Source organism: Drechmeria coniospora, chromosome 02 (assembly GCF_001625195.1).
Source record: "Drechmeria coniospora strain ARSEF 6962 chromosome 02, whole genome shotgun sequence".
NCBI lineage: Eukaryota > Fungi > Ascomycota > Sordariomycetes > Hypocreales > Ophiocordycipitaceae > Drechmeria > Drechmeria coniospora.
In genome coordinates this window covers 7,364,340-7,386,585 of record NC_054390.1, presented here as the reverse complement: position 1 = coordinate 7,386,585, position 22,246 = coordinate 7,364,340, and the positions used below count along the sequence as shown (strand labels likewise).

Sequence of the window (22,246 nt, the reverse complement as noted above, 5' to 3'; positions counted from 1 at the left end):
AAGAAGGCAACCAAAGAACCCTCCGTCATCCGTTACAAACGAAACACAGCAGAGGGGTCGGTCGTGTGATTCGTGTGACGTGCGCACACAGATAGTTGGAAGGCGTCCTGGTTCGATTCCTCGGCGATTCGTATTGCAGCGAAGAACCCATTCTCAGGTACTCCGTAATAATTAATACAGCTTGTACGGAGTATTACTAGTAAGTAGAATGATCCGAACGGAACACCCCAAGTACAACGTATAATATGAACTAATAGGTGATGTACACTACGAAACTAGGTAGCAGGTACTCATAGTAGGTACAACTTAAAGTACTTGGGAACAACGGACGACTACGGATTAATTACTTAGTAAGTAACTCCTTAGATAGGCCAGTTGTTCCTGACCGATGTGAATCCGTTCATGCAGGTGCAGGGAAGCTGCGGAACCCATATATGAGCAAGTGCGAATGTCTTCCTGTCTTCCGCTCTCGCCTGCTGCCTGAGGACATGCATCGTGTCATTGAACAGGCCGCTGCTTCGAAGCCGCATCATTCTGTTGTTTTGGAAATGTCGGATTCCGATGGCTCATTCGCTTCAGTCTCGGTTCCAGCCTCCAGACGTGCGAGTACCGGATACTATTAGCGTGAGTGCAGCAGACGAACATATGTTGGGTTAGCAGGCAGAATACTCGAATCGTTTGTACTCTGCAAGGAGGCGTGCATCTCTCAAGGCGTTTGTCCGTTGGGCAACGAATGGTATTCATTATCAGGAGCATCTTGTACTGTACGCGGAGCAAGTGCATACATGTACGCGTTGCGAGGACACCTGTATTCCATGCTCGCAAGTAGTACAAGTCTTCAAAGTGGATGTCCGTGTACATTTACGGAGTATTTTTGTAAGTAAATACTTATGTGGGCGGTCGACGCGCACATGAGATAGCAGTGAATTCACCTACGATGCATTAACATGTAGGTGCGTCCAAGGAATTAGTTTGAGAACACAACTCATGCAACACACGGAACATGTGCACCGTGGACCCCTATTCCCCATTCGTCCAGGCCCTTAAACCCCTTCGAGTTGTCCTACTTGGACTCGGCAGGCCATTGCCGCCATTCCACCGCGTGGCCTCTCCGCTTCCACGTACTAACTAATAATTACAGTACACGTACGGAGTACTGTACGGAGTTCTCCGTACTGTACTAGCAACATTTAGTAGCTAGTGGGTTCAAGTACAAGTAAGTACACCTACAGTACAGAAATACTCCGTACAAGTATTACTGTATTACGGAACACACGCAACTGAACGGCCGAAACTGTGGATCTGTTAAGCTGGCTGACCTCCGCGTATCTGCCGCGAATTAATACGTATACAACTACAACTCCCCCGTACTACTACGTACTTCGTCACGGTTACAGTTTATGGCTGGCTCGTCCTCGGGCCGTGCTCGCCGTCGACTTGTTCAACCTCACTCGACTCATCAAACTGCCCGTGCCGTCGTCAACGTCCAAAGCCAACGCAAGCACAACGTCCACCTCGACGCCAGCAACGACACCCGTCGGGACGCCATGAAGTTGGCGTCCGCCCGCTCGTAGGGACACGCACGACACGTCTCCCCGAGCGAGAGTGAGATCCCCGTCGAAAGTCAACGCGACGAGCCAATTTTGGACTCCCCTCCCACCGTGTGTGTTCTCAGGACATGATCGTGCCGACGTGACTGCTCTCATCCGCGGCCTACCAACAACGACGCTGCGCTGCGAGGGCGCAAACGAGTGGAAGCCTCGTTGCGCGAACGCGCGCCGACGAAGGCGACGCTGCTGATTTTGAGCCGGCTCGAAAGACGACGATGACGACGACGATGACGATGGGCCAGCAACACCGCCGCGACAACTCGGACGTCTCCGTCTCGTCCTTGTCAGCCTCCTCGGTCCACTCATCGTCCTCGCCCCCGAGAAAACCCCCCCCTGCGCGTCCGAAGCCGGCGCCTGCACTCGAACTATCGCACGAATCCACATATGCCACCTCCCCCCCGCGGCTGCCGCGCACCTCATCGTTGCTGCCCCCGCGCGTTGTTGCGGATGCCACATCCACGGCTGGCACGGCATCCACCTCTCACTCCTCAGCCAGACCGTCCATATACGCCTATACGACCGGCTCCCGCCACTCCTCAAAATCGTCTGTCGATCATGCCGAACCTCCCAACAACCGAACCCCTCACGTGAATCATTTACACCAATTTTTGCCCCTGCCGGTGCTAGATGAAGGCTCCGACGGTCGACACTCGAGCCTCGAGGTTCTGCCCGGTGGGGACGCGAGTGATCGTGACACCTCGGGCCCGTCGCCCGATCCCCTGCGCCCGGACACGTCCGATTTCCGACTCAAGATGGCATTCGACGACGAAACCAACGTTTACCAGAACCGAAGCCACTCCAGGAACCGAAGCGGCCAGGGGAGCCTCGACTCGACTCGGTCCAGGGGATCGAAGCCCCCTTCGCAAAAGGCCATGCTCTCGCGCGCCTTGCAGGAAGCCAACACGGCCGTCCAGCTAGACAACGCCCACAATTTCGAAGGTGCGCGCCTCGCCTACAGCGAAGCTTGCGAACTGTTGCAACAGGTGCTGCAGAAAACCCAGGGCGATGAGGATAAACGGAAACTCGAGGCAATCGTGAGCATCACCCCCCACCCCAACCGTCAAGACTTGCTGACCGACGTGCCGCCTAGCATCAAACGTATGCCAGTAGAATACTGGAATTGAATCAAATGAAGCCCTGGCTCTTCGACGGCGACAAGGCCCTGCCGGCACGCCCAGCAGGCCTAGACTTGACGCCAACCTACGACCCCGAAGCGGACGGGGCGGAACCCATCAGCCATGCTGCCGAGGATAACCAACACGCAGAATCGCACCGGACAGACTCATCAGCGCAAAACCGACTGAGTAGGGGACCTTGGAGAGACGGCTCGCGAGAGCATGTACACCCTATTAGCAGCCATCATAACGGTCCGCTCCGCTCCGCCTTTTCTAGCCCCCCAGCACGTCTGCAATCGAAGGAGGAGGGGAGCGGGAGGCAGGGTGACAGAATCCACATGCCACCGCCGCCGCCGCCGCCGCCGGCCACGGCAGCCGCTGTCCGGCCCCTGTCGCCGTCCAAACCCCAGCCTGATGGTGCGAACGAGGTTCAGCGAGAACGATCCTTCACCTCCGGATCGGCCTCCTGGAGCGAGTCGATGGATGCCGGCGGCCACCTGAGAGACAACAGCCAAAACTCTTGGTTGGACCCCATTGACGAATCCGCCGGTTCGAGTGCTTCCTCCGTCCATTCACGGACTTCGTCTTTGCGCTATCGGAGGAAACACCTTCGCGCCGTCAGTGAGAACGAGTTTGATACGGCCCTCGATGCCGCCATCGAGGCTGCGTATGATGATGGGTATGAACCCATGGGTCTTGGCAGCCCCGAGCAAGGGGACCGGCGCGACGAAGGCGTGGACGATGGTGCGCCTCATCGGGTGGACATGGCTCGAGAACGAACCCAGCAGCCGGCCCCCAATGTCTACGAGGGCGACATGCGGCATCCTCACCCTGGCATCGCTGGGGACATCTCTGAAGGATTCTACGACGATAACTCGTCCGACGAGGAAGAACGCCTACTTGAGGAAATGACGCGCGGCTATGGCATGGACGACTTCGGCAGGCCCCAAGACCATGGCTTCTCCATCCCGCCACCAGAGGCCTTGCAGCCTGTCCCCGATCCGCCACCAAGGCAAAGGCCGCCACCTGTTGCCGACGGCGGCTCTCCCCCGCTGGGGACCGATCCCAAGAACGTCCATCCGTCCGCTCCGCCGCCGACTCATTCGCTTCCGGAGCTACCTGGCCAGCGGCCACCACCGCCACAGACGGTCCGAAGTCGCCGACTGTCGGGGCAAAACCCGAAGCAACTCAAGATCGAAACATCGACACTCCGCCCGCCGCCTGCCGCCACAGCAGAGGCGGCCGACTCCCGGTCGCGTTCTGCGTCTACTGCCGAGAGGCAGCCGGCCATCGAAGCGCCAGCTGTCACCGCCGCCGCTCTCGTCACGGCCAAACGGGTGATATCTCCAAAAAATGAGGCAGCCATCGGCGAGCCGGCACCCGTTGAGTTCCGTCGAAGCAGCCGCGATCAAGCTGCTGGTGCCGGTGCAGCCGTTGCTGCTGTTGGTGCTGCCGCTGCCGCCGTTGGTGCCTCTGCCGTTGTGGCGACTGGTGACGAAAGGCGGCCCAGCTCTCCGAAACAGCCTTATCTGCGCAAGAATTTCTCCTCCTCTAGCCTCAGAAGCCGGAACATGTCGCAGTCAAACGCCGAGGAAGGGTTTGAAGTGTCGCCCGGTACGCCCTCGAGCAGCGCGCACTACTCGAGCCTGCGAACACCTATCGTGACCGTCTTGCCGATGCCGCCCGGGCCGCCGGTTCGCGAGAACGTGGACGGGTCCGCCACTGGCGGCCTGCACTTGTTCGAGGATAGCTTTCACATGCCCCAGACGCCAGGCTCGCCGAACCCGCTGTCGTTTGATGCGCCCGTGTCCCTCGAAGCCTGCCCGAACGAATACATGCTGCGGCCGTTCTGGCTCATGCGGTGCCTGTACCAGACCTTGGTCCACCCCCGGGGCGGTTACCTCAGCACCAAGCTCTTCGTGCCGCGGGATGCCTGGAAGGTCAAAGGTGCCAAGCTCAAGAACCTTGAGGACAAGATCTCCAACTGTGACCTGCTCACCGCCGCGCTGCTCAAGCTGGCCAAGGTCGACACCTGCGACGCCGATGCCGTCTTGGACGAGATGCAGGCGCTCGAAGGCGTGCTGGAGCAGGTTCAATCGGTGCTGACGCGCAAGCTCGGGAACGAGGTCGGCGTCCACAGTTCGTCCATTCTCTTCAAGGAGGCGTCCAATGTTGTGGAGGAGGGAGGGCCGTCGAGCCTGCCACGCACGTCAAGCGTCTCGACCAAGTCGTCCTTTTCCTGGAGACGACTGCGGCCGAAGAACTCGGGATTGGGGTTGGGCGGAGCGTACAACAGCAAGATGTCGGGCTCGGAAGGCGGCAAGGATCTGGTCACGCTGCCGACGCTCCCAATGACGGCGCAGCCGACCAGTCGTCCTGCCAGAAGGGACGTCGGACAGGCGCAATTTGCGGGCCCCAACGCCCACTACATGGGATCCCTTGCGCGCCTGTTTGACGCGGCCCAGGCAATTGGTAGGCGCTGTATCGGATGCTGAAGTTTGGGTGCCGGCTAACATGGCTTGCAAACTAGATCAAATCGCGCGCCAAGTCGACGATCCGGGGCTCCGGCATGCTGACAAGACGCAGGTTGGACTGGAGCTTTGTACCCGACACGCGGCCGAGTTCTTTGGCTTTTACATCTGCCGCTTCGTCCTCGCTGATCTGAGCATGCTGATGGATAAGTTCATCAAGCGCGGAAGCGAATGGGTGCTGGGGTGATGTGTCGAGGATGAAGAGAGGTCATGGAGAGGAGCGTACCCATGGCTCTGGCTGCTGGACGCTGGACGCTGGACGCTGGCCATTCCATGGTATGGTATGCTTAGAAGTGGCATGTAGGACGCCCAAAGGGGCTCGCGGCGGTGCTGAAGCAAGCCATCATATTCCGTTTGTTGTATCTGCGCCAACTCGTGGCCGCACATCCTCGACGGAGGGGTTATGAGTCCATATTGGGAACGAGATCATGGAACCGGGAAGGCGATAGAGCACATATGATCGGATCAAATACCACTACAGGCCGCCGATGGGCGTCAAGTTGTAGCATTTTGGGTGTAGGACGCGGAATGTGAAGCGACTTGTGTGTGTTGCTGGCCATTCGGCTGTGCGCCTATGGAGCACACGTTATTGGTCTTTTATTTGGCAGCTTCAATTTTGCCGTCATCGCTACATTGGTGCCAGTTTGCGAGGCGGACAAACGTCGAGATTCGTCGTTGGCATAAGGGTGGTGGTCGGGTCAACATGGTTGGTTAGGTAAGCGAGCCAGGAGAGGCAAAAAGCCGGCTCCAAAGGAAAGGAAGCTTCGTCTTCGGATATTCCATTCAACGCCCCCAACGCAACCCCAATGTGCCATCTGCCCAGATGAGCTGGGCCTTCAGAGCCGGAAGAGGCTGGCCGCAACTATGGCTGGCACCAGCTGGCTCGATCGCTCATGGGGGGCGTCATTTCTGGCTGTCGCGCTCGATGTCGTCCATGTCATCGGCATCACCAACTTCGTCGACGTTGCCAACAACGAAGCCGTCCCCGAAAGAGCTCGAGGCGCGCATAGCGGCAATTCCCATCGAGCGGTATAGAAACTTCTGCATCGTCGCTCACATTGACCACGGCAAGAGCACGCTGAGCGACCGACTGCTCGAACACACGGGCACCATCTCGGCGAGCGACGGCAACAAGCAGATCCTCGATAAGCTCGACGTCGAGCGCGAGCGCGGCATCACCGTCAAGGCCCAGACGTGCACCATGCTCTACAAGCACAAGGGTGATGACTACCTGCTGCACCTCGTCGACACGCCGGGCCACGTCGACTTCCGGGCCGAGGTGACTCGCTCCTACGCAAGCTGCGGCGGCGCTCTGCTTCTCATCGATGCGAGCCAGGGAGTCCAGGCGCAGACGGTGTCCAACTTCCACCTCGCCTTCGCTCAGGACTTGGCGCTCGTACCCGTCATCAACAAGATAGACATGCCGTCGGCCGACGTGCCTCGGGTGCTGGAGCAGATGCAGACCAGCTTCGAGCTCGATCCTGCGGACGCGGTGCTGGTGAGCGCCAAGACGGGCAAGGGGGTCCCTGCAGTGCTGCCGGCCGTGGTGGAAAAGATACCACCCCCGTTGGGGGACGAGAATGCGCCGCTCAAGTTCCTCCTCGTGGATTCGTGGTACGACAACTTCAAGGGTGTCGTCCTGCTGGTCCGCGTCTTTGACGGCACGATTCGCGCCGGCGACAACGTCGTCTCGCTCGGCACCAAAACCCGCTACACGGTCGGCCAGGTGGGCATCCAGTACCCCGACGCGACGCCGCAGACGGTGCTGCGCGCCGGCCAGGTCGGGTACGTCTACTTCAACCCAGGCATGAAGCGGATTCAGGATGCGAAGCTGGGCGACACCTTCACGACGGTGGGCAAGGAAGACGTTGTCGAGCCGTGCGTGGCATTCGAGGAGCCGAAGCCCATGGTCTTCGTCGCCGCCTTCCCCACGGACCAGGGTGACTTCCACCGGCTCGCCGACAGCATCAACCAGCTCGTGCTCAACGACCGTAGCGTGACGCTGCAAAAGGACTTTTCCGAAGCCCTGGGTTCGGGCTGGCGGCTCGGCTTCCTCGGGAGCCTCCACTGCTCCGTCTTCCAGGATCGTCTGAGACAGGAGCACGGCCGCAGCATCATCATCACGGAACCGACGGTGCCGACGAAGATCGTCTGGGCCGACGGCAAGGACGAGGTTGTGCAGAACCCGGCGCTGTTCCCCGACTCGACGGACCACCGCATCCGGAGCGCGCAACTGTACGAGCCGTAAGTAGAGCGAGCAGACCGTGACGATTCCGTCCCTCCCGTCGCCCATGGCTGACAGCGCCCATCTAGATACGTCAAAGCCACCGTTACCCTGCCGCAAGAGTACCTCGGCCGCGTGATTGAGCTCTGCGAGGCCAACCGCGGAGAGCAAAAGAGCCTCGAGTTCTTTCACTCGGGACAGGTCATTCTCGTGTACGACGTGCCGGCCGCCCAGCTCGTGGAAGATTTATTTGGCAAGCTGAAGGGTGCCACGTAGGTCGTCACGCCCGGACGGCCGCCGCGAGAGCTAACGAGGCGCTTCCGCAGCAAGGGCTACGCGACGCTGGATTACGAAGATGCCGGCTGGCGAGAGAGCAAGCTTGTCAAGATTCAGCTGCTCGTCAACAAGCAACCCGTCGACGCCATCTGCCGCGTCGTCCACGCGTCCCAGTCGGACCGCATCGGGAGACGGTGGGTCTCCAAGTTCAAGGAGCACGTCGACCGACAGATGTTTGGTACGCCGCCATGTCGATGCCTGCCCAGGCCTTCCCCTCCCCTCTTCCGAAGTCATCCAGCGAACGCGAGCAAGTGCTGATGGTGCCCACGCAGAGGTTGTGATCCAAGCCGTCGTCGGCAACAAGATTGTCGCACGCGAGACGATCAAGCCGTTCCGCAAGGACGTGCTGGCCAAGCTGCACGCGAGCGACATCACGCGGCGGCGGAAGCTGCTCGAGAAGCAAAAGGAGGGGCGCAAGCGGCTACGGGCGGTGGGAAACGTCATCATTGACCAGTCCGCCTTTCAGAGCTTCCTGTCCAAGTAGAAATCGGCGTCGTGCACGGAGGAAGCGAGTGTGCCATGGAAAGTGGTGGCGCCAAGCGGCCGTGTTGGATGGTGATGAAATACCCCGGTAAAAAGATGACCGACGTCCGTAGAATTTACCATGTCCACGCACCGGGTGGTCCGCCATGATTGCTCGTGTCCCCGTGCAAAGCGTGCAAAGGCAAGCGAGATGCGTACCGAGGCTGCACGTCGAAGCAGGGCTCGTCATCATCCTGACGCAAACATGGCCTCTGGAACACCGCCATCGTCCTCGTCGGGCAGGTCCTCGCCCAAGGTCACTCGCTCGGTGGACGACCAGCCAAGGCCGCCCGTCAACGTGCTCTCGTCCTGCCGCAACAGCAGTGACCGCGGGCGGCTTTCATCCTTGCCGCTGCTTAGATCACCGTACCCTAGCTCGAAGAGACGGTAGTCGGCGTTGAAGAACCACCAGCCCGTGACGGCGAGTCGAAGGAAGCCCGAGTGGGAGACGACGATGATGAGCCGGTTCGGCGGCGGGCCATTTGTCGTCATCCCCGTCGCCGTCGTCGTAGCGGTGACATCGTCGTAGAGGCCCTCGAGGGCGCGCTGACCACGAGCGAGGATGGCAGTGCGCGTGTAGGCGAACGGCGCGGCGGCGGCCGACGTCTTGTCCGGCCAGCAGGGGGCGACGTTGGCAAAGGACACGTGGGGGAAGTCGGGCGCGATGGCGGCGACGGGAGAGCCCGTGTCACACGGCTTGCACGAGTTCTCTGGCACGGCCGTTGACAGTCAGCCAGTGCTCGTTCGTACAACAGGCGATGCCACATGCAAAATCTGTGCTGCATAGGTATACACATCTAAGTTCGGTCATGTCACGGGAAGACCATGCTCGTGGCACATTGGTCCATGATGCTCCTCGATACCGCTCGATGCTCCTTGATTCTTGGTATCTGGGTAGCACATACCCTGCCAGTCTGCGTTGGCCTCAAACCCGACGCCCCGTTCGAGGAGCCAGTCGAGAGCGATAGTCGCCGTCTGCAACGTGCGGCGCATGGGGCTCACGATGACGGTCACGTCGGTCGCTGCCACGTGGCCGAAGCGCTCCAGCAGCGACTCCCGCAGGACGGCGCATTGTTGGACGCCTAGGTCGGAGAGCGGCGGGTCGGGGATGTCGTAGTCCTGTGCATGCCGTTGTCAGCTCACAGGCTCGTATGTCGATGTGCGGGTGAGAGGCGAGACATATTGTTAACGTTGTGGAGCGCTTGGGCGTGGCGAACGAAGACTACAGTGCAAGGCATGGCTGTCGCAGAGTAGCCACAGAGTCGCTGGCCGGCGAGGTGGTGGGATAAGGTAGGTGCGGTGGTATGATGCCCGTTGGAACTTGGAGAGCGGTTGTGTGTTGCGTCCGACGGGTTGCCCACGACACGGCACGAGACGGAGCTGTATACTAGTAGCTTGCGAGCAGGCCGCTCCCAGTAGGCGCCAACCTGGGAGCTGCAGACAATCCCCCATGACAGATCAAACCCTCGGAAAACAACTAATTAAAAAAATCCAGTCACAGATCAATCTTGTCGCTTAATTCCTTGGCCCCTGTGGCGCCCATTTTTTGTGGTCTAGTTCGGTGCAACACTTTACTCATAAGTAAGCTTGGAGAGCTCCCCAAACGTAAGAGGGGGGGCTCTCTAGGGATCAAAGCACTCATCGCCTTCGTCCTCGCAGCTAGGTACCCGTAACTTGCGTTCTAGCTGCTAGACCTCGTCAATCACTCTCTAGTGAACCCACTGCGTCTGAAAACCAGGGTCTCCTAGCCTTTGCTCGTCACATCGTTGTCGCTGTCATCCTCATCATGGCCGCTTGAGTATTCATCACCTTCACTCTCGTCTTCATCGCCAACGCCTCCTTCACCCACGCCGTCGACATAGCTGGCCAGGCGTCCGAACAGCTCAAACTCCATCCGCTCGGCCGCCATAGGACCCTCTCGGATATCTCCCAGCATATCCGAGCCGGGCGGGAAGTCATGTTCAAAGACTGGCTCCCCTGCCCCCCTCATGTTGGCAAGGACAGCTTGACGAAAATGCCATCGGACGAGTTCGGGTGGGGGGCATCGTCGGTCGTCGAGTAACTCGCTATCTAGGAAGGTCCCAGCGAGGTCTCGATTGATGGCATTATGGAAAAACACAATCTTATATCCATCCTACGGATAGACAGGTCAGCCAGACAGAGGTCCAAAGAAGTAGCAATGGAACCTACATCAGGGTTAATGGAAAATATATAACTGTCGAATTGCTGGTGCAGGTCCGCCCTGAGGAGAATTCCGTTCTGTACCGAGTTGATTGACCCTCCTCTAGCCGGTGGAACGTCGATCCAGCGACCAAAGTTATTCTCCTGCCACTGATTATGGTATGCAATAGGGAAGATATGGGCTGCTTCAAACCCTTTCCACAAATCGGCCATTGCTAGGGTATTGGCCACCTTTGAGACAACACATCCTCCATCACGCTCTCGTACCTGTCGTGTGAAGGAGCCAACTCCCGAGCCGGTACATACTGACATAAGTCGGACATATACGATTTCATCACTCAGCTTTATAGGGCATTAGCCAGCGCACCCAAAGAGGGTCGAAGGGGAAAATATACCTGTACAGTGCCATCAACTACGACGAAGTAGTTACCGGGCGAGAGGGGTTGTGCGTCTCGTAGAACCTCCTCCCCATTGTTATTCTGTAGAAAGAACGGACTTGATGTGACGATGATAATTTCAACCATGGTGTAGAAGTTGGCATTCGTTATTCCAGGCGTGGCCGTCAAACCGCCTAGCAAGCTATCCAAGTTACGGAGGTCGTAAATGAAGACATCACGGAGTAGTGACCGTGACATGGTTGTACTGCTCTAAGGGAGCGTAGAGAAAACAAAAGGATGGAGATGCCAGTAAGGTATGCTAACGATGGAAGTACGTGCCATACTGTAGGAAAATGTTAACAGTCACAACGGTGGAAGAAAAGGGCGAGTTCGAGTGAGCGAAGATGTATGCTTTTAAGGAAAGCACAGTATGGATAGCACAGACCAAGTACGTTTGTACTGTACCAAATTAACTCCTTCTCTGCGCAGCCGCCTGCCACCTTCCTGTTTACCTTCCTGCCAGTTAACTAAGGCGGGCGGACCAGTCATACAAACACTAGTCGGTCACGAAAACACCACACTTTACTTTTCACGCAGCCTTTGGAGAAATACTAATTCCTATAATCCTGTTCTATTTCATACGGGGCGAGCCCGGGGCGAGCCCGGGGCGAGCCCAGGCTCGCCCTGAGCTCGAGGCACATCTATAGCACGCTGCCCGCCAAAATGCCCCAATCGGCTGATCTCCTTTTGCCGAGGGCGAATGTAATACAATGCTATTGGGTGCCTCCTTCGTGCTATTATATCGTAATCTGAATGGCGCGCATGCATCCGTTGTGTTCATCTCCCTTCTGAAACTGACCTGCTTGGTTTATACCCAACAAGACTTTTCGAAATGCTTCGTCGCAACGCAACTTACCCTCGTGCAGCATACCCTTGCTGCCATCTCCATCCTTTTTCCTTTCTCTACGCTCCCATAATTTCCAACCGGTCAGTCACGGACATGTACTGCTCCAGCGTTACGTCCAGCTACTAACTGAGTTGCGCAGGGAATCATGATGGGCAGCATTTTGCCAGCAGCCCCAACCCCCTCGCAGCCCCCATCATCACAGTACTCCTCTGGATTGGCCCCCCGGTTGGCCGGCGTGGAGAATTTGTCCGAAAGCCAGAAGAAATGCTGCGATGACCTCATTATTCTGTCGTCTCGAGCAAATGGGACGAGGGAGGTGCCCAGCCACGAGTCGCGCCATGGTCTGTGGAGGCGTGTATTTTCAAACCACTGGACGACAGATCACCCGAATAAGCACCCGGGTCCAATCCGTGCGAGGCGAGCTGTTGATGCGATGACCAACATCGGCACCTGGCGTGTTGACCTACCGCCATCTGCATCGCTGGGCAAGAGAAAGAGGAACGATCATGGGCGAAAAAATGAGCATCGCAAGGCCGGCGCCGCTGCATTCATCAAACCAAACATTAACTGGGATGACTTTGGCGTCTCATTCTCTGTATGCGACGCGAACAGTGCTAATGCGAATGCTAAATACGTATCTTTAAGGGAAGGATGGACGCTTCAGCAGGCTAGAGCTGAAGCCATGATTCACTGGGATGAGCGGGAGTGCCAACGGGTAATCGAGCACAATGAAGATCTGGTGGTTTGCTGGGCGCGGTCGCGCCTTATTACGTCCTTGCGGGCACTTCAGTCGGAGTCGCACCCTATCACCATACCTGATGAGGTGACAGTAAATACCGATGAGCTGGTTAGGCTCGTTACGTGTGCCGATAGGGTCAAGGAAATGGCGACTCTCATCGACGAGTCGGAGAGGATTGCCGGAAGTCGCCCTATCCATAGACAACGCTGGCAAGACGCCCTTTGACAGGTCCGGACGGGTGGCCAAGTCTCCGGTTATTATGAGAGCCATGATTTTTTACCCTAGCTAACAGAAACCACAACGAGCGTCGTTGCTTCGCATCGTTGGCATCGGTGTATTGTGGAATGGCGAAAGTGCCTAGGTCGGGCTAATTTGACCATCGCGCAGCTCTGTTCCCCTTTTCTCCATCACAAGGCCTACAGAGCCGAGGAGGATCGAGACCGATGCCTACCATCAACGACGGTGGTGGTATCATTTCAGAGGCGTCAGTTATGGCCTTCTTTCGTTTCGTTGTCCGCCATTCCTTGGTCGTAGTTAAATAATTAGTAATCAGGCAAGTCCGCATTTGCACGCACGTGATTTCGTGCCACCACCAACGGGTGCCACCGATGGAATCATGGCTTGGAGACGTGTTCCTGCAAACAGCACAACCTTACGATACATGGACATTTGAATGAGAACGAAGCTGATAATTCGACGGCTGAGAGTGAATGAAGCTCCAGCATGTGTGGCCGATATGCGCTGGCGCTCGTGAGTCGATTGATGCGCTGCGAGATGGCACCCAGTCGTCCATTCCTGCTGACCGATTCCGACCCCTGCAGCGTGCCTCCCAAGTACGACAAATGCTGGAGGAGGACGGCATGCCGATCGACGATGCCCCCGACGACGACGGCGTCGGCGCGCCCCGCCAGTCTTACAACTTTGCCCCGGGGTACCACGGCATCATCTACCGCGCAGACACCCCGGACTGGGGCGCTGGACCCGCTCCCCGCTCTGGCGACGGTGACGCCCCCGGCCCCAACGAGCCTTCGCAGCCAGATGTCCCTTCGGACTCGGCCGAGACGAAAACCGAGGCCGCCCACGACGGCGGGTCCGGTTCCCCGTCCAGGTCCCAGTACAAGCTGCAGTCGATGAGATGGGGCCTCATCCCCTTCTGGACCAAGCGAAACCCGGACTATGGCACCATGATGCGGACCATCAACTGTCGCGACGACTCTCTGAGCACCCCCGGCGGCATGTGGGCCTCGATGAAGGCCCGCAAGCGTTGCATCGTCATCGCTCAGGGTTTCTTCGAGTGGCTCAAGACGGGTCCCAAGGACAAGCTCCCCCATTATGTCAAGCGACGAGATGGTCGCCTCCTCTGCCTTGCGGGCCTTTGGGATTGCGTCCAGTACGAAGGTGAGTCGAGAGCTCCAAGTGTGGACCGAGGTCTTCGATCTGGTCGCGTCCCGGTAGACGCTCCATGGCTCACCGACAAGTCAGGCTCGGATGAAAAGATGTACACCTACACCATCATCACCACCGACTCCAACAAGCAGCTAAAATTTCTCCACGACCGCATGCCCGTCATCTTTGATCCCGGCTCCGAAAAAATCAAGAGCTGGCTTGATCCGACCAAAAGCGAATGGGATCGCGGGCTCCAGGCCCTCCTGAAGCCGTTCGACGGCGAGCTCGAAGTGTACCCCGTCAGCAAGGATGTCGGCAAGGTCGGCAACAACTCTCCCTCCTTTGTCGTCCCCATCAACAGCAAGGAGAACAAGTCCAACATTGCCAATTTCTTCGCTCCAAAGTCAAGCAACAATGAGAAGAAATCGACGTATTGGCAAGGATCTGGTGCAGTCCCAAAGGAAGAGGCACCCCCGTCAAGTCCCCAGCATAAACGCCATCTTTCGCCGACGGTGGGGGAATCCCCTCCGACAAAGAAGCCAACGTTGGAAAGGAAACGAATTAGCGCAACGATGAATGAGAAGAGAAGCCCAAGCAAATCCAAGACCAAGTCTCCTGGCTCCCAGAAGATTACCAAGTTCTTTGGCAACAGCACATGATGCCGGCAGCCTGAACGGTCATTTGAGTTTCAGTGCGCGTCGGTGATGATGCTCATTTCCGTCTAGCCTTTCCCATCATGCGCTCTCCTCGTTGCTGAAACAATATGAATGGCTGTCGAGGCTTGCAAGGCCCGCTGCTCCGCGTTTACCAGCAAGGCAAATTCAGCACCACCAAGAGCTTCAGCCCAGCCATGAATGGCAACCTCGAGACGCCGGATACGGTCGGAACATGTCGCCACCGGCTTCCATGAGACTGATCCTTTTTCGACGGACTTGACTTCACTTGGTGACACTCTCCGCCATGACTTCAAGTGACAACCGACGCCCTGCCATTCCATCATCTTGACCAAGTGCCGATTGCGCATGACCGAAATTCACGCACTGGCGAGCATGCAGTGCCCCGCGACGGCTCAAGCTGCCCATCAGCTGCGCGTTGCATCTGTTCAGCCGCTAGTTCTTCCGGCGTCATTGCGACATCAGGTCATCCGAACCACATGAAATCTGTGCGAGTTGGACGATATTGGCTCAGCAACGGGATAGTCGCGCTGCGACCAACCAAATTACGGAGATGTAAGTCTAATTTGGCGTTGAAGGCGAACCCAAACTTTTCGGTCATCTCTCATGCGAAGCACAGTGCAAATGTTAGCAAGTTGAGAGCATCAGTCTTCGCTACGAGCCAGTTACGCTGACTGGTCTTGAAAACCGTTCAGTCGAGTTGGAGACTATATCCACTACAAGCTGCCTTGTGTCTTAATCCTCGGCGGTCATTCAGCCGTCTAGATCTCTATTGTGATGCGTCCAATCCCGCGGCTCACGCACGACAGCATCGATGTTTCCTTCTCCTCGGGCAGAAGTGCCGTGCCTCTGTGGTCCACGCACCCGCTCGTGACCCTGACCTTGCAGGTGCCGCAGTTCCCGACCTCGCAGCTGGATGGAAAGTCTGGCCGTTCGCGTTGCAGCACCTCCAGCAAGCTCTCGTCGGCACCGACCTTCAGGACGCGCCCCTTTCGGAGGCCGCCCAGCTCCACCTCGAACGGGTCCCCGGAAACGTCGGCAGCAAAGGCCTCGTAGTGGACCTCATTCTGCGGCATGCCACTCGCCTCAACCTCCACCTTTGTCGCCTCCATCATTCGCTCGGGGCCGCAGACGTAGAGGTGACTGTTCCAGGTGAGCGACTTGACAATGTCCTTGATGTTCATCCTCTCGCCCTTGGACTTGTCATATAGGACGACGTTCTCCCCGAAAGCCGCCAGCCGGCCCTTGAAAGGGATATCCTCCTCCGATCGTACGGCGTAGTGGAGCCGGTAGTTGAAGTGGATCGAATGCATGCCTTGGATGAGCGCGAGGAAGGCCGTTAGGCCGATGCCCCCTGCGATGAAGCAGTGGTTGCTCGCCGCGCTGGCGAGCCCGATGGCCGCCGTTATCCTGCCCACTTGCAAGACGTCACCGACCTTGGCTGACTCGTGCAGGTGGCGGGAGCCGCCTCGGCTGTTTTCCGCGAGCGCAATGCCGAACTCGAGCGTATTGGGGCTGCCGGCGCCCCCTTCTCCGCCGGCGACGACGGAGTAGGATCGGACGAGGCCACCGGGAAGCTTCATTCTCGCATGCGCGCCGAGGAGGGAGATGTCCGACTCGGGATCCGGATTGACGGCCTCCATGACGAGCGACACGACCCTCGCCGTCTCCATCCTGCGACCCGTGATCTTGTAGTCTTTCCACAAACCCTCCTCGGCCGGCTTGGACTTGCTCATCGCCCTGGCGACCCTCTTCCGAAACTGGCCTCGGCTCTCGTCGCCTAGCGCGTCGACTTCGGCGAGCTGTCGGTTCATCTCGAGGTTATCCTTGTCACGGTGCAGGTACTCCTGGACGCGGGCGACGGTCCACTGCGGCCAAGCTCTCTCGACGAGGCGCAGCTCGTCGCCGACGCGGACGGTACCTTCACGCTTGACCCGATAGTACCAGCCCGTTCGGCTCGTCCGGTACGTCTCGGGCGCAAAGTTCTTGAGGGAGAAGCGGTGGTTGAGCTTGAAGCACGGCTGTCGAGGGAGGGACACCTGAAGAAGAACGTCGGGCCCGACGGCGATGATGTCGCCGATGCAGACGTTTCGCTCGTTCATGCAGGCCGTCACGAAGTTTTCACCGAAGCCGCCGGGGACGAACCTGTCGCTCCGCTCGGGATACGACTGTCGCCAGGCGTCGTAGTGCGACGAGCAATCTGCGGATTCGTCAGAACATGGCCCTCCTCGCAGTTTCCACCCCCCGCCGGAGAGCGGAGCTGGGCATCGCACATCCAAGGATTGCCTTGTCCAGGCCGCCGTGGAAGGTCGGATCATGCTCGTCCCCTTCCAGTCCGAGCTTCGTGATTCTCATGGGACCAGGGCAAGGTTTCTTGTCGATGCCAGATTCGATGTTCAAGCCTGCCATCTTCTTCATCCCCGAGGTGCGCACTTCCAGAAGTTTGTCAACCTCGAACGGCGCCGACAGGTTCACCGGCAAAGTCACATGCATGTCCTCCAAAGGGTGCGTCATCGCGAAAAGACGGAACGGCCTCACCCTGGCGCGTAGATCAATTGGTCTATGGAATGAAGCCGGAGATCACCAAGATGCTAAAAAGAAAAAGGAAGAAGAAACGGGAGTGCAATGTCCAAACGGAGGTGTTCGGACAAGTGGGAGAGACTTGCACGAATCGGGTGGGGGTTGCGTGTGAGAGAGAGTTGAGTGTGAGCGAGTGAAGGCGTGGATGGAAGAGTCTGGTTGGTTGAGAGAGTGAGGGAGTTGGTTTCGGGAAACGGTCATTATTATACATAGTGGTACATACAATGTTACTCGGCAAGCTCTCTCCGCATCAGTCTCGGCGACTGGTGGCTTGGTTGTTACTATAGAACTATGAAAAGTGGCTAATGAACAAGCATCATTCCTGACGCTAAGCGGCCGTTGCGGGGAACGGCAAAGACCAGTTCGTGATTCTGGAGATTTAGTGCAAAAGAAGACAAAGACATGGCTGAGTATCCATCAGTTGAGCTACAGTAATTATACGACCACCGAGTCGAGGTGCGTGCAATGAACAGGCTTGCCCGAGACTCTCGAGTCAGAGTGGCGTAAGTAGAATAGGGGCTTCTCTGATAAATGCCAAGTACATATACAAGGAGTACACACGGAGTACTTACGTACTATTCGCCGCGCCGCTACCAGTCCCACGTAGTACGTAGCCAGCGCCCTAGCTGCTGCTCCGTATTGCCAGAACTCCTCACTCTACCTCGTATTATTCTTCACCCATTTTTGGTTTCTGAAACTTTGGTCATGCTGGCCGTCTTGGTACAACGACTATCTGGTTTATGCTGGCTGTCTTTATGCAGCAATTACCTTGGTAGCGTTGACTGCCTGGCCGCGATGACGGCATTGGCCAACTATGCTATGGTGGTCTGACGGCAGTGGGCGATGCAACGATGAATGCCTCATCTGCATCGGGCTGAGATCTGGCTGATTGAGGAGCTCACCATCTGTAGACATCAAGACTTTCCTCTCATTCTTTTTGATAGACTAAAAATGCATCATCTTCCAACGGTTGATCCTTTCTTATCCCTTTTCCGTCTCATGTGACGGTCCAACTTGTGACTGAAAGTATGGGCTACGCAGGAAGTACATGAGTTGTTGCAATCACATGTACATGCTTGTAGATGTACTTGTAGGGCGTGATGTTCCCTAAAGGGGGGTGTGTATTTTTGGTCAGGGCAGCGTCAACAGCGGGTGACTCCGTACTGGAGAGCACTTGCAATTGTTATCCAGGTACTTGCATGCAGTAATACAGTACTTACTCCAAAAGGTAATAGGTATTTGTCCGATCACTGTAAGTACAAGCACTCCGTCTGTGCAGTACGTACATGTACTTGTGCAGTAATCCGTACATGTACACTTACACCGACAAACCTCCCGGATCCACCCCCCATCACACCTTCGCCACCGTCACCACCAGCTCCCCTCGCAGAGCGGCGGATAGCAACCGACGTCGCAGCGGCATCGCAGCATGTCTCGACCCAAAACTCCGGCCGGCCATGGACAGTTACTATGACCTCGGCACCCTGCACCGGCCCGTGAGCACGGCGAGCGCCGTGGCCCAGAAGTGGTTCGACCGTGGCCTCGTTTGGTGCTACGGCTTCAACCACGAGGAGGCGGCCCGCTGCTTCGAGCGAGCCATCGCCCGCGACAGCGGCTGCGCCATCGCCTACTGGGGCGTCGCCTACGCCCTCGGGCCCAACTACAATAAGCCGTGGGACCTCTTCGGCCGTCGTGAGCGCCAGACGACGGCGGAGCGGACCCATCGCGCCGTCGAGCAGGCGAGGGCCCTCTCGTCCAAGGCCTCGGCCGTCGAGCGGGCGCTGATCGAGGCTCTCCAGCATCGCTACCCCGCGAGCCGCGCGCCGGCGAAGCCCGACTTCTGCATCTGGAACGGCGCCTACGCCGACGCCATGAGCGCCGTCGCCGCCCGCTTCCCCGACGACCTCGACGTCGCCACCCTGTACGCCGACGCCATCATGAACATGACGCCCTGGAACCTCTGGGACATCCGAACCGGCGAGCCCGCGCGCGAGGCCCGCACCCTCGAGGTTCGCCGCGTCCTCGAGCGGGCCCTCGGCCTGCCCGGCGGCGACGAGCACCCGGGCCTCCTGCACCTCTACATCCACCTCATGGAGATGTCCTCGACGCCCGAGGTCGCCATGCCCTACGCCGACCGGCTGCGCGGCTTGGTGCCCGACGCCGGCCACCTCAACCACATGCCGAGCCACCTCGACATCCTCGTCGGCGACTACGCGAGGGCCGTCGAGGCCAACACCGACGCCGTCCGCGCCGACGAGCTCTTCCTGAAGCGCGACGGGCCCATGAACTTCTACACCCTCTACCGCAGCCACGACTACCACTTCCGCCTCTACTCGGCCATGTTTGCCGCCCAGTCGAGGGTCGCCCTCGAGACCGTCGACATGCTCGAGGCCAGCGTCTCCGAGGAGCTGCTGCGCGTCGAGGTGCCGCCCATGGCCGACTGGCTCGAGGCCTTCCTCGCCATGCGCGTCCACGCCCTCATCCGCTTCGGCCGCTGGCGGGACATCCTCGCCATCAAGCTGCCCGAGGACCAGGACCTCTACTGCGTCACGACCGCCCTCGTCCACTACGCGCGCGGCATGGCCTTGGCCGCCCTCGGCCGCGTAGACGAGGCCGCCGCCGCGCGCGACCTCTTTCGAGAGTCCGTCCCGCGCGTGAAGCCGTCCCGGACGCTCTTCAACAACAAGTGCGTCGACATCCTCTGCGTCGCCGAGGCCATGCTCGACGGCGAGGTCGAGTACCGCGCCGGCAACTACGACGCCGCCTTCGCCCACCTGCGCGAGTCCATCGTCCGCTACGACGGCCTACCCTTTGACGAACCGTGGGGGTGGATGCAGCCGGCCCGCCACGCCTACGGCGCCCTCCTCCTCGAGCAGGGCCGCGTCGAGGAAGCGCTGGCCGTCTACAGGGCCGACCTCGGCCTCGATGAAACCCTGCCACGCGTCCATCGCCACCCGAACAACGTCTGGGCGTTGCACGGCTATCACGAGTGCCTGCAGCGGTTGAGAAGGACCTCGGAGGCCGAGCAGGTTCAGCCCCTCCTCAAGGCCGCGCTCGCCCTGGCCGACGTGCCCGTGAACTCGTCGTGCTACTGCAGGACTGTGCAGCCCAAGATATAGCCAGCATGGAGCCGCCGAGAGAACAGAGACTTGTTCAAGCAAATTCCGTCGCAACGGCTTGGCCTCGCATGACCGAGGTGGTGTGAGCGAACCGTGTGGCTCGTGACGGGCACGGTTTGTGTGACGTGACCGTCGCTGCATACATTCAAATTCATTCCTTCGCCACCGCCACGGCAGACTTCCCGTCGTCTCCCGCTCCTGCGGCGTGTGAATGCTCCCTATACAAGAACAGATCCTGCTCCCTCGCGCTGCTCTCGAGATCCAGGAAGATCCAAATACCTACCGCGCTGATGAGGCTGAGAGCGAAGAGGAAGTAAAAAGGCGCACTCTTGTTGCTGCCGCCAGGTGACAGGTCCACCATCGCGCTGCCCACGATAGGTCCGATGAAACTGGACGACTTTCCCACAATGTTGAAGAGGCTGAAGAAGAGAAACTCGTGGCCTTTGGGCGTCACGGAGCTGATGATTATCTGCGAGTAGCTGTACCAGGGGCACACGAGGAGGCCGTAAAAGGCCTGGTACAGCCATATCTCCCAGACGTTGTGGAAGCCAAAGCGACGGGTCCAGTTGCCCACCATACCCCACGCGTCGATAATGACGATGGCGGCCATGACGGCGTTGAACATGGTCTTTGCGCCGAGGCCGAGACGCTGCTGGACGAGCCAGAAGGTGCCGATGCCGACCGCCTGGGCGACGAGGCCAACGAGGAGCAGGTACGTCAGCGTCAGCGTGTTATAGCTGACCATTTCGTTCTGTAGCGTCGCGATGACCGTCACCGACGTGTTGAGCGAGTCGCTGAGTAGGAAGTAGCCGGTCAGGTAGATGAGGCTCTGCTTGAGCTGCCAGATCTGGGTGGCGGCCTCGCGGAGCTGCCAGAAGCCGACGGTGGCGAGGCTTTGCCCTTGGGGGATCTCTCTCCCCGGCCGCTTCTTCTCGAGCGCGAACCAGGACATGGAGAGGAGGAGCCAGCAGGCGGTGGCGAAGGCGATGAGTACCGAGAGTCCCCAGTTGTTGTTGGCCGTGCTATCGTCGACGGCGAGGCTGAACATGATGGCGACGGCGGCGGCGAGCATGACGACCTCGCCGATCGACTGGGCCCAAAAGGCAACGTTGCTGAGCCGGCTGCGCTCCTTCTCGTCGCGGCGGTCGAGTTCCGACATGGCGATGGCGCCGCTCTCAAACTCGAGGCGCGACTCCCGGATGTGAGCAGTGTTGCGCGCGAGCGAGGGAAATGCAGCCGTCCAGTACGTCAGCGTCATCTGGTAGGCGACCAGGCCGACGATGTAGAGACCCACGCCGACCCTCCACCTCGCGGGCTCGTGGACGGCGAGCCAGGCGAAGCCCGTTGCATAGGCGACGACGGACCAAAATAGCAGCACGTTGGAGCGGCATGTGCCAAAATCCGCATAGGCGCCGATGACGAGGAACAGGACCGCCTGGAGGGCAAAGGACATGCCGTTGGCCAAAAGCACGATGCTGTTTACGTCGCGCCTCCGGCCGGCAAACGCAAGCGACCCTGACTCGGCGTTGGCCGCCTGCTGGAGAAGATTCTGCATGGCCGTTGGGCCAAAGTTGAAAAGGGCGAGGCCGTTGGAGCCGACGTAGTAGAGGTACCACGATCGAATCTCCCAACCACCCGTTGCCGGTGTTGGCGCCGTCATACTGATGGTATTGGCAGTAACGGCGATGTCGATATGAGGATGTAAATTCTGAAGCCGGCTCATTCCTCGGCTTGACGACGCAGTGAGGGGTTTGACGAGAACGAGGTTACACTACGTGGCATGCTGGGATGGTTAATGCGGGTATGCAGTCAGATGACGCGCCGTGATGAAGCCGGTAGCCATCAGCCTCGGTCCTCCAAGGCTTCAGCAATGCCGTCGAGTGGGCTCTGATGAATGCTCTCAAGCGTTGACGAATGTTCACAGCCAAGGCTAGCGGCGTAAGGA

The 22,246-nt window shown here is 58.6% G+C and overlaps 9 protein-coding genes across 9 annotated transcripts; 5 read left to right on the top strand and 4 right to left on the bottom strand.

The window, feature by feature from the left end:
- Positions 1-1,400: 1,400 nt before the first annotated feature.
- On the top strand, positions 1,401-5,443 carry DCS_05147 (uncharacterized protein; the record flags this gene model as incomplete). Its single annotated transcript, XM_040802453.1, has 4 exons — positions 1,401-1,570; positions 1,741-2,644; positions 2,701-5,197; positions 5,256-5,443. 4 exons carry the CDS (start codon positions 1,401-1,403, stop codon positions 5,441-5,443), a joined length of 3,759 nt encoding a protein of 1,252 aa, XP_040657486.1.
- Positions 5,444-6,181: 738 nt separating this feature from the next.
- On the top strand, positions 6,182-8,300 carry DCS_05146 (GTP-binding protein GUF1; the record flags this gene model as incomplete). Its single annotated transcript, XM_040802452.1, has 4 exons — positions 6,182-7,500; positions 7,570-7,752; positions 7,807-7,994; positions 8,089-8,300. The coding sequence occupies 4 exons, from the start codon at positions 6,182-6,184 to the stop codon at positions 8,298-8,300; spliced, it is 1,902 nt and encodes a 633-aa protein (XP_040657485.1).
- A 227-nt stretch (positions 8,301-8,527) lies between these two features.
- On the bottom strand, positions 8,528-9,881 carry DCS_05145 (uncharacterized protein; the record flags this gene model as incomplete). Its single annotated transcript, XM_040802451.1, has 4 exons — positions 8,528-9,048; positions 9,244-9,457; positions 9,529-9,772; positions 9,838-9,881. The coding sequence occupies 4 exons, from the start codon at positions 9,879-9,881 to the stop codon at positions 8,528-8,530; spliced, it is 1,023 nt and encodes a 340-aa protein (XP_040657484.1).
- A 201-nt stretch (positions 9,882-10,082) lies between these two features.
- Positions 10,083-11,154, bottom strand: DCS_05144 (uncharacterized protein; the record flags this gene model as incomplete). Its single annotated transcript, XM_040802450.1, has 3 exons — positions 10,083-10,472; positions 10,529-10,861; positions 10,915-11,154. The coding sequence occupies 3 exons, from the start codon at positions 11,152-11,154 to the stop codon at positions 10,083-10,085; spliced, it is 963 nt and encodes a 320-aa protein (XP_040657483.1).
- Positions 11,155-11,619: 465 nt separating this feature from the next.
- Positions 11,620-12,767, top strand: DCS_05143 (uncharacterized protein; the record flags this gene model as incomplete). The annotated part of the gene is made up of 2 exons (XM_040802449.1): positions 11,620-11,658; positions 11,943-12,767. The coding sequence occupies 2 exons, from the start codon at positions 11,620-11,622 to the stop codon at positions 12,765-12,767; spliced, it is 864 nt and encodes a 287-aa protein (XP_040657482.1).
- A 485-nt stretch (positions 12,768-13,252) lies between these two features.
- Positions 13,253-14,587, top strand: DCS_05142 (DUF159 domain protein; the record flags this gene model as incomplete). Its single annotated transcript, XM_040802448.1, has 1 exon — positions 13,253-14,587. The coding sequence occupies one exon, from the start codon at positions 13,253-13,255 to the stop codon at positions 14,585-14,587; it is 1,335 nt and encodes a 444-aa protein (XP_040657481.1).
- Positions 14,588-15,363: 776 nt separating this feature from the next.
- Positions 15,364-17,116, bottom strand: DCS_05141 (MOSC domain-containing protein; the record flags this gene model as incomplete). The annotated part of the gene is made up of 2 exons (XM_040802447.1): positions 15,364-16,802; positions 16,876-17,116. 2 exons carry the CDS (start codon positions 17,114-17,116, stop codon positions 15,364-15,366), a joined length of 1,680 nt encoding a protein of 559 aa, XP_040657480.1.
- Positions 17,117-18,492: 1,376 nt separating this feature from the next.
- DCS_05140 (TPR domain protein) lies at positions 18,493-20,301 on the top strand (the record flags this gene model as incomplete). The annotated part of the gene is made up of 1 exon (XM_040802446.1): positions 18,493-20,301. The coding sequence occupies one exon, from the start codon at positions 18,493-18,495 to the stop codon at positions 20,299-20,301; it is 1,809 nt and encodes a 602-aa protein (XP_040657479.1).
- Positions 20,302-20,452: 151 nt separating this feature from the next.
- On the bottom strand, positions 20,453-21,961 carry DCS_05139 (Autophagy-related protein 22; the record flags this gene model as incomplete). The annotated part of the gene is made up of 1 exon (XM_040802445.1): positions 20,453-21,961. The coding sequence occupies one exon, from the start codon at positions 21,959-21,961 to the stop codon at positions 20,453-20,455; it is 1,509 nt and encodes a 502-aa protein (XP_040657478.1).
- Between the last annotated feature and the right edge of the window lie 285 nt (positions 21,962-22,246).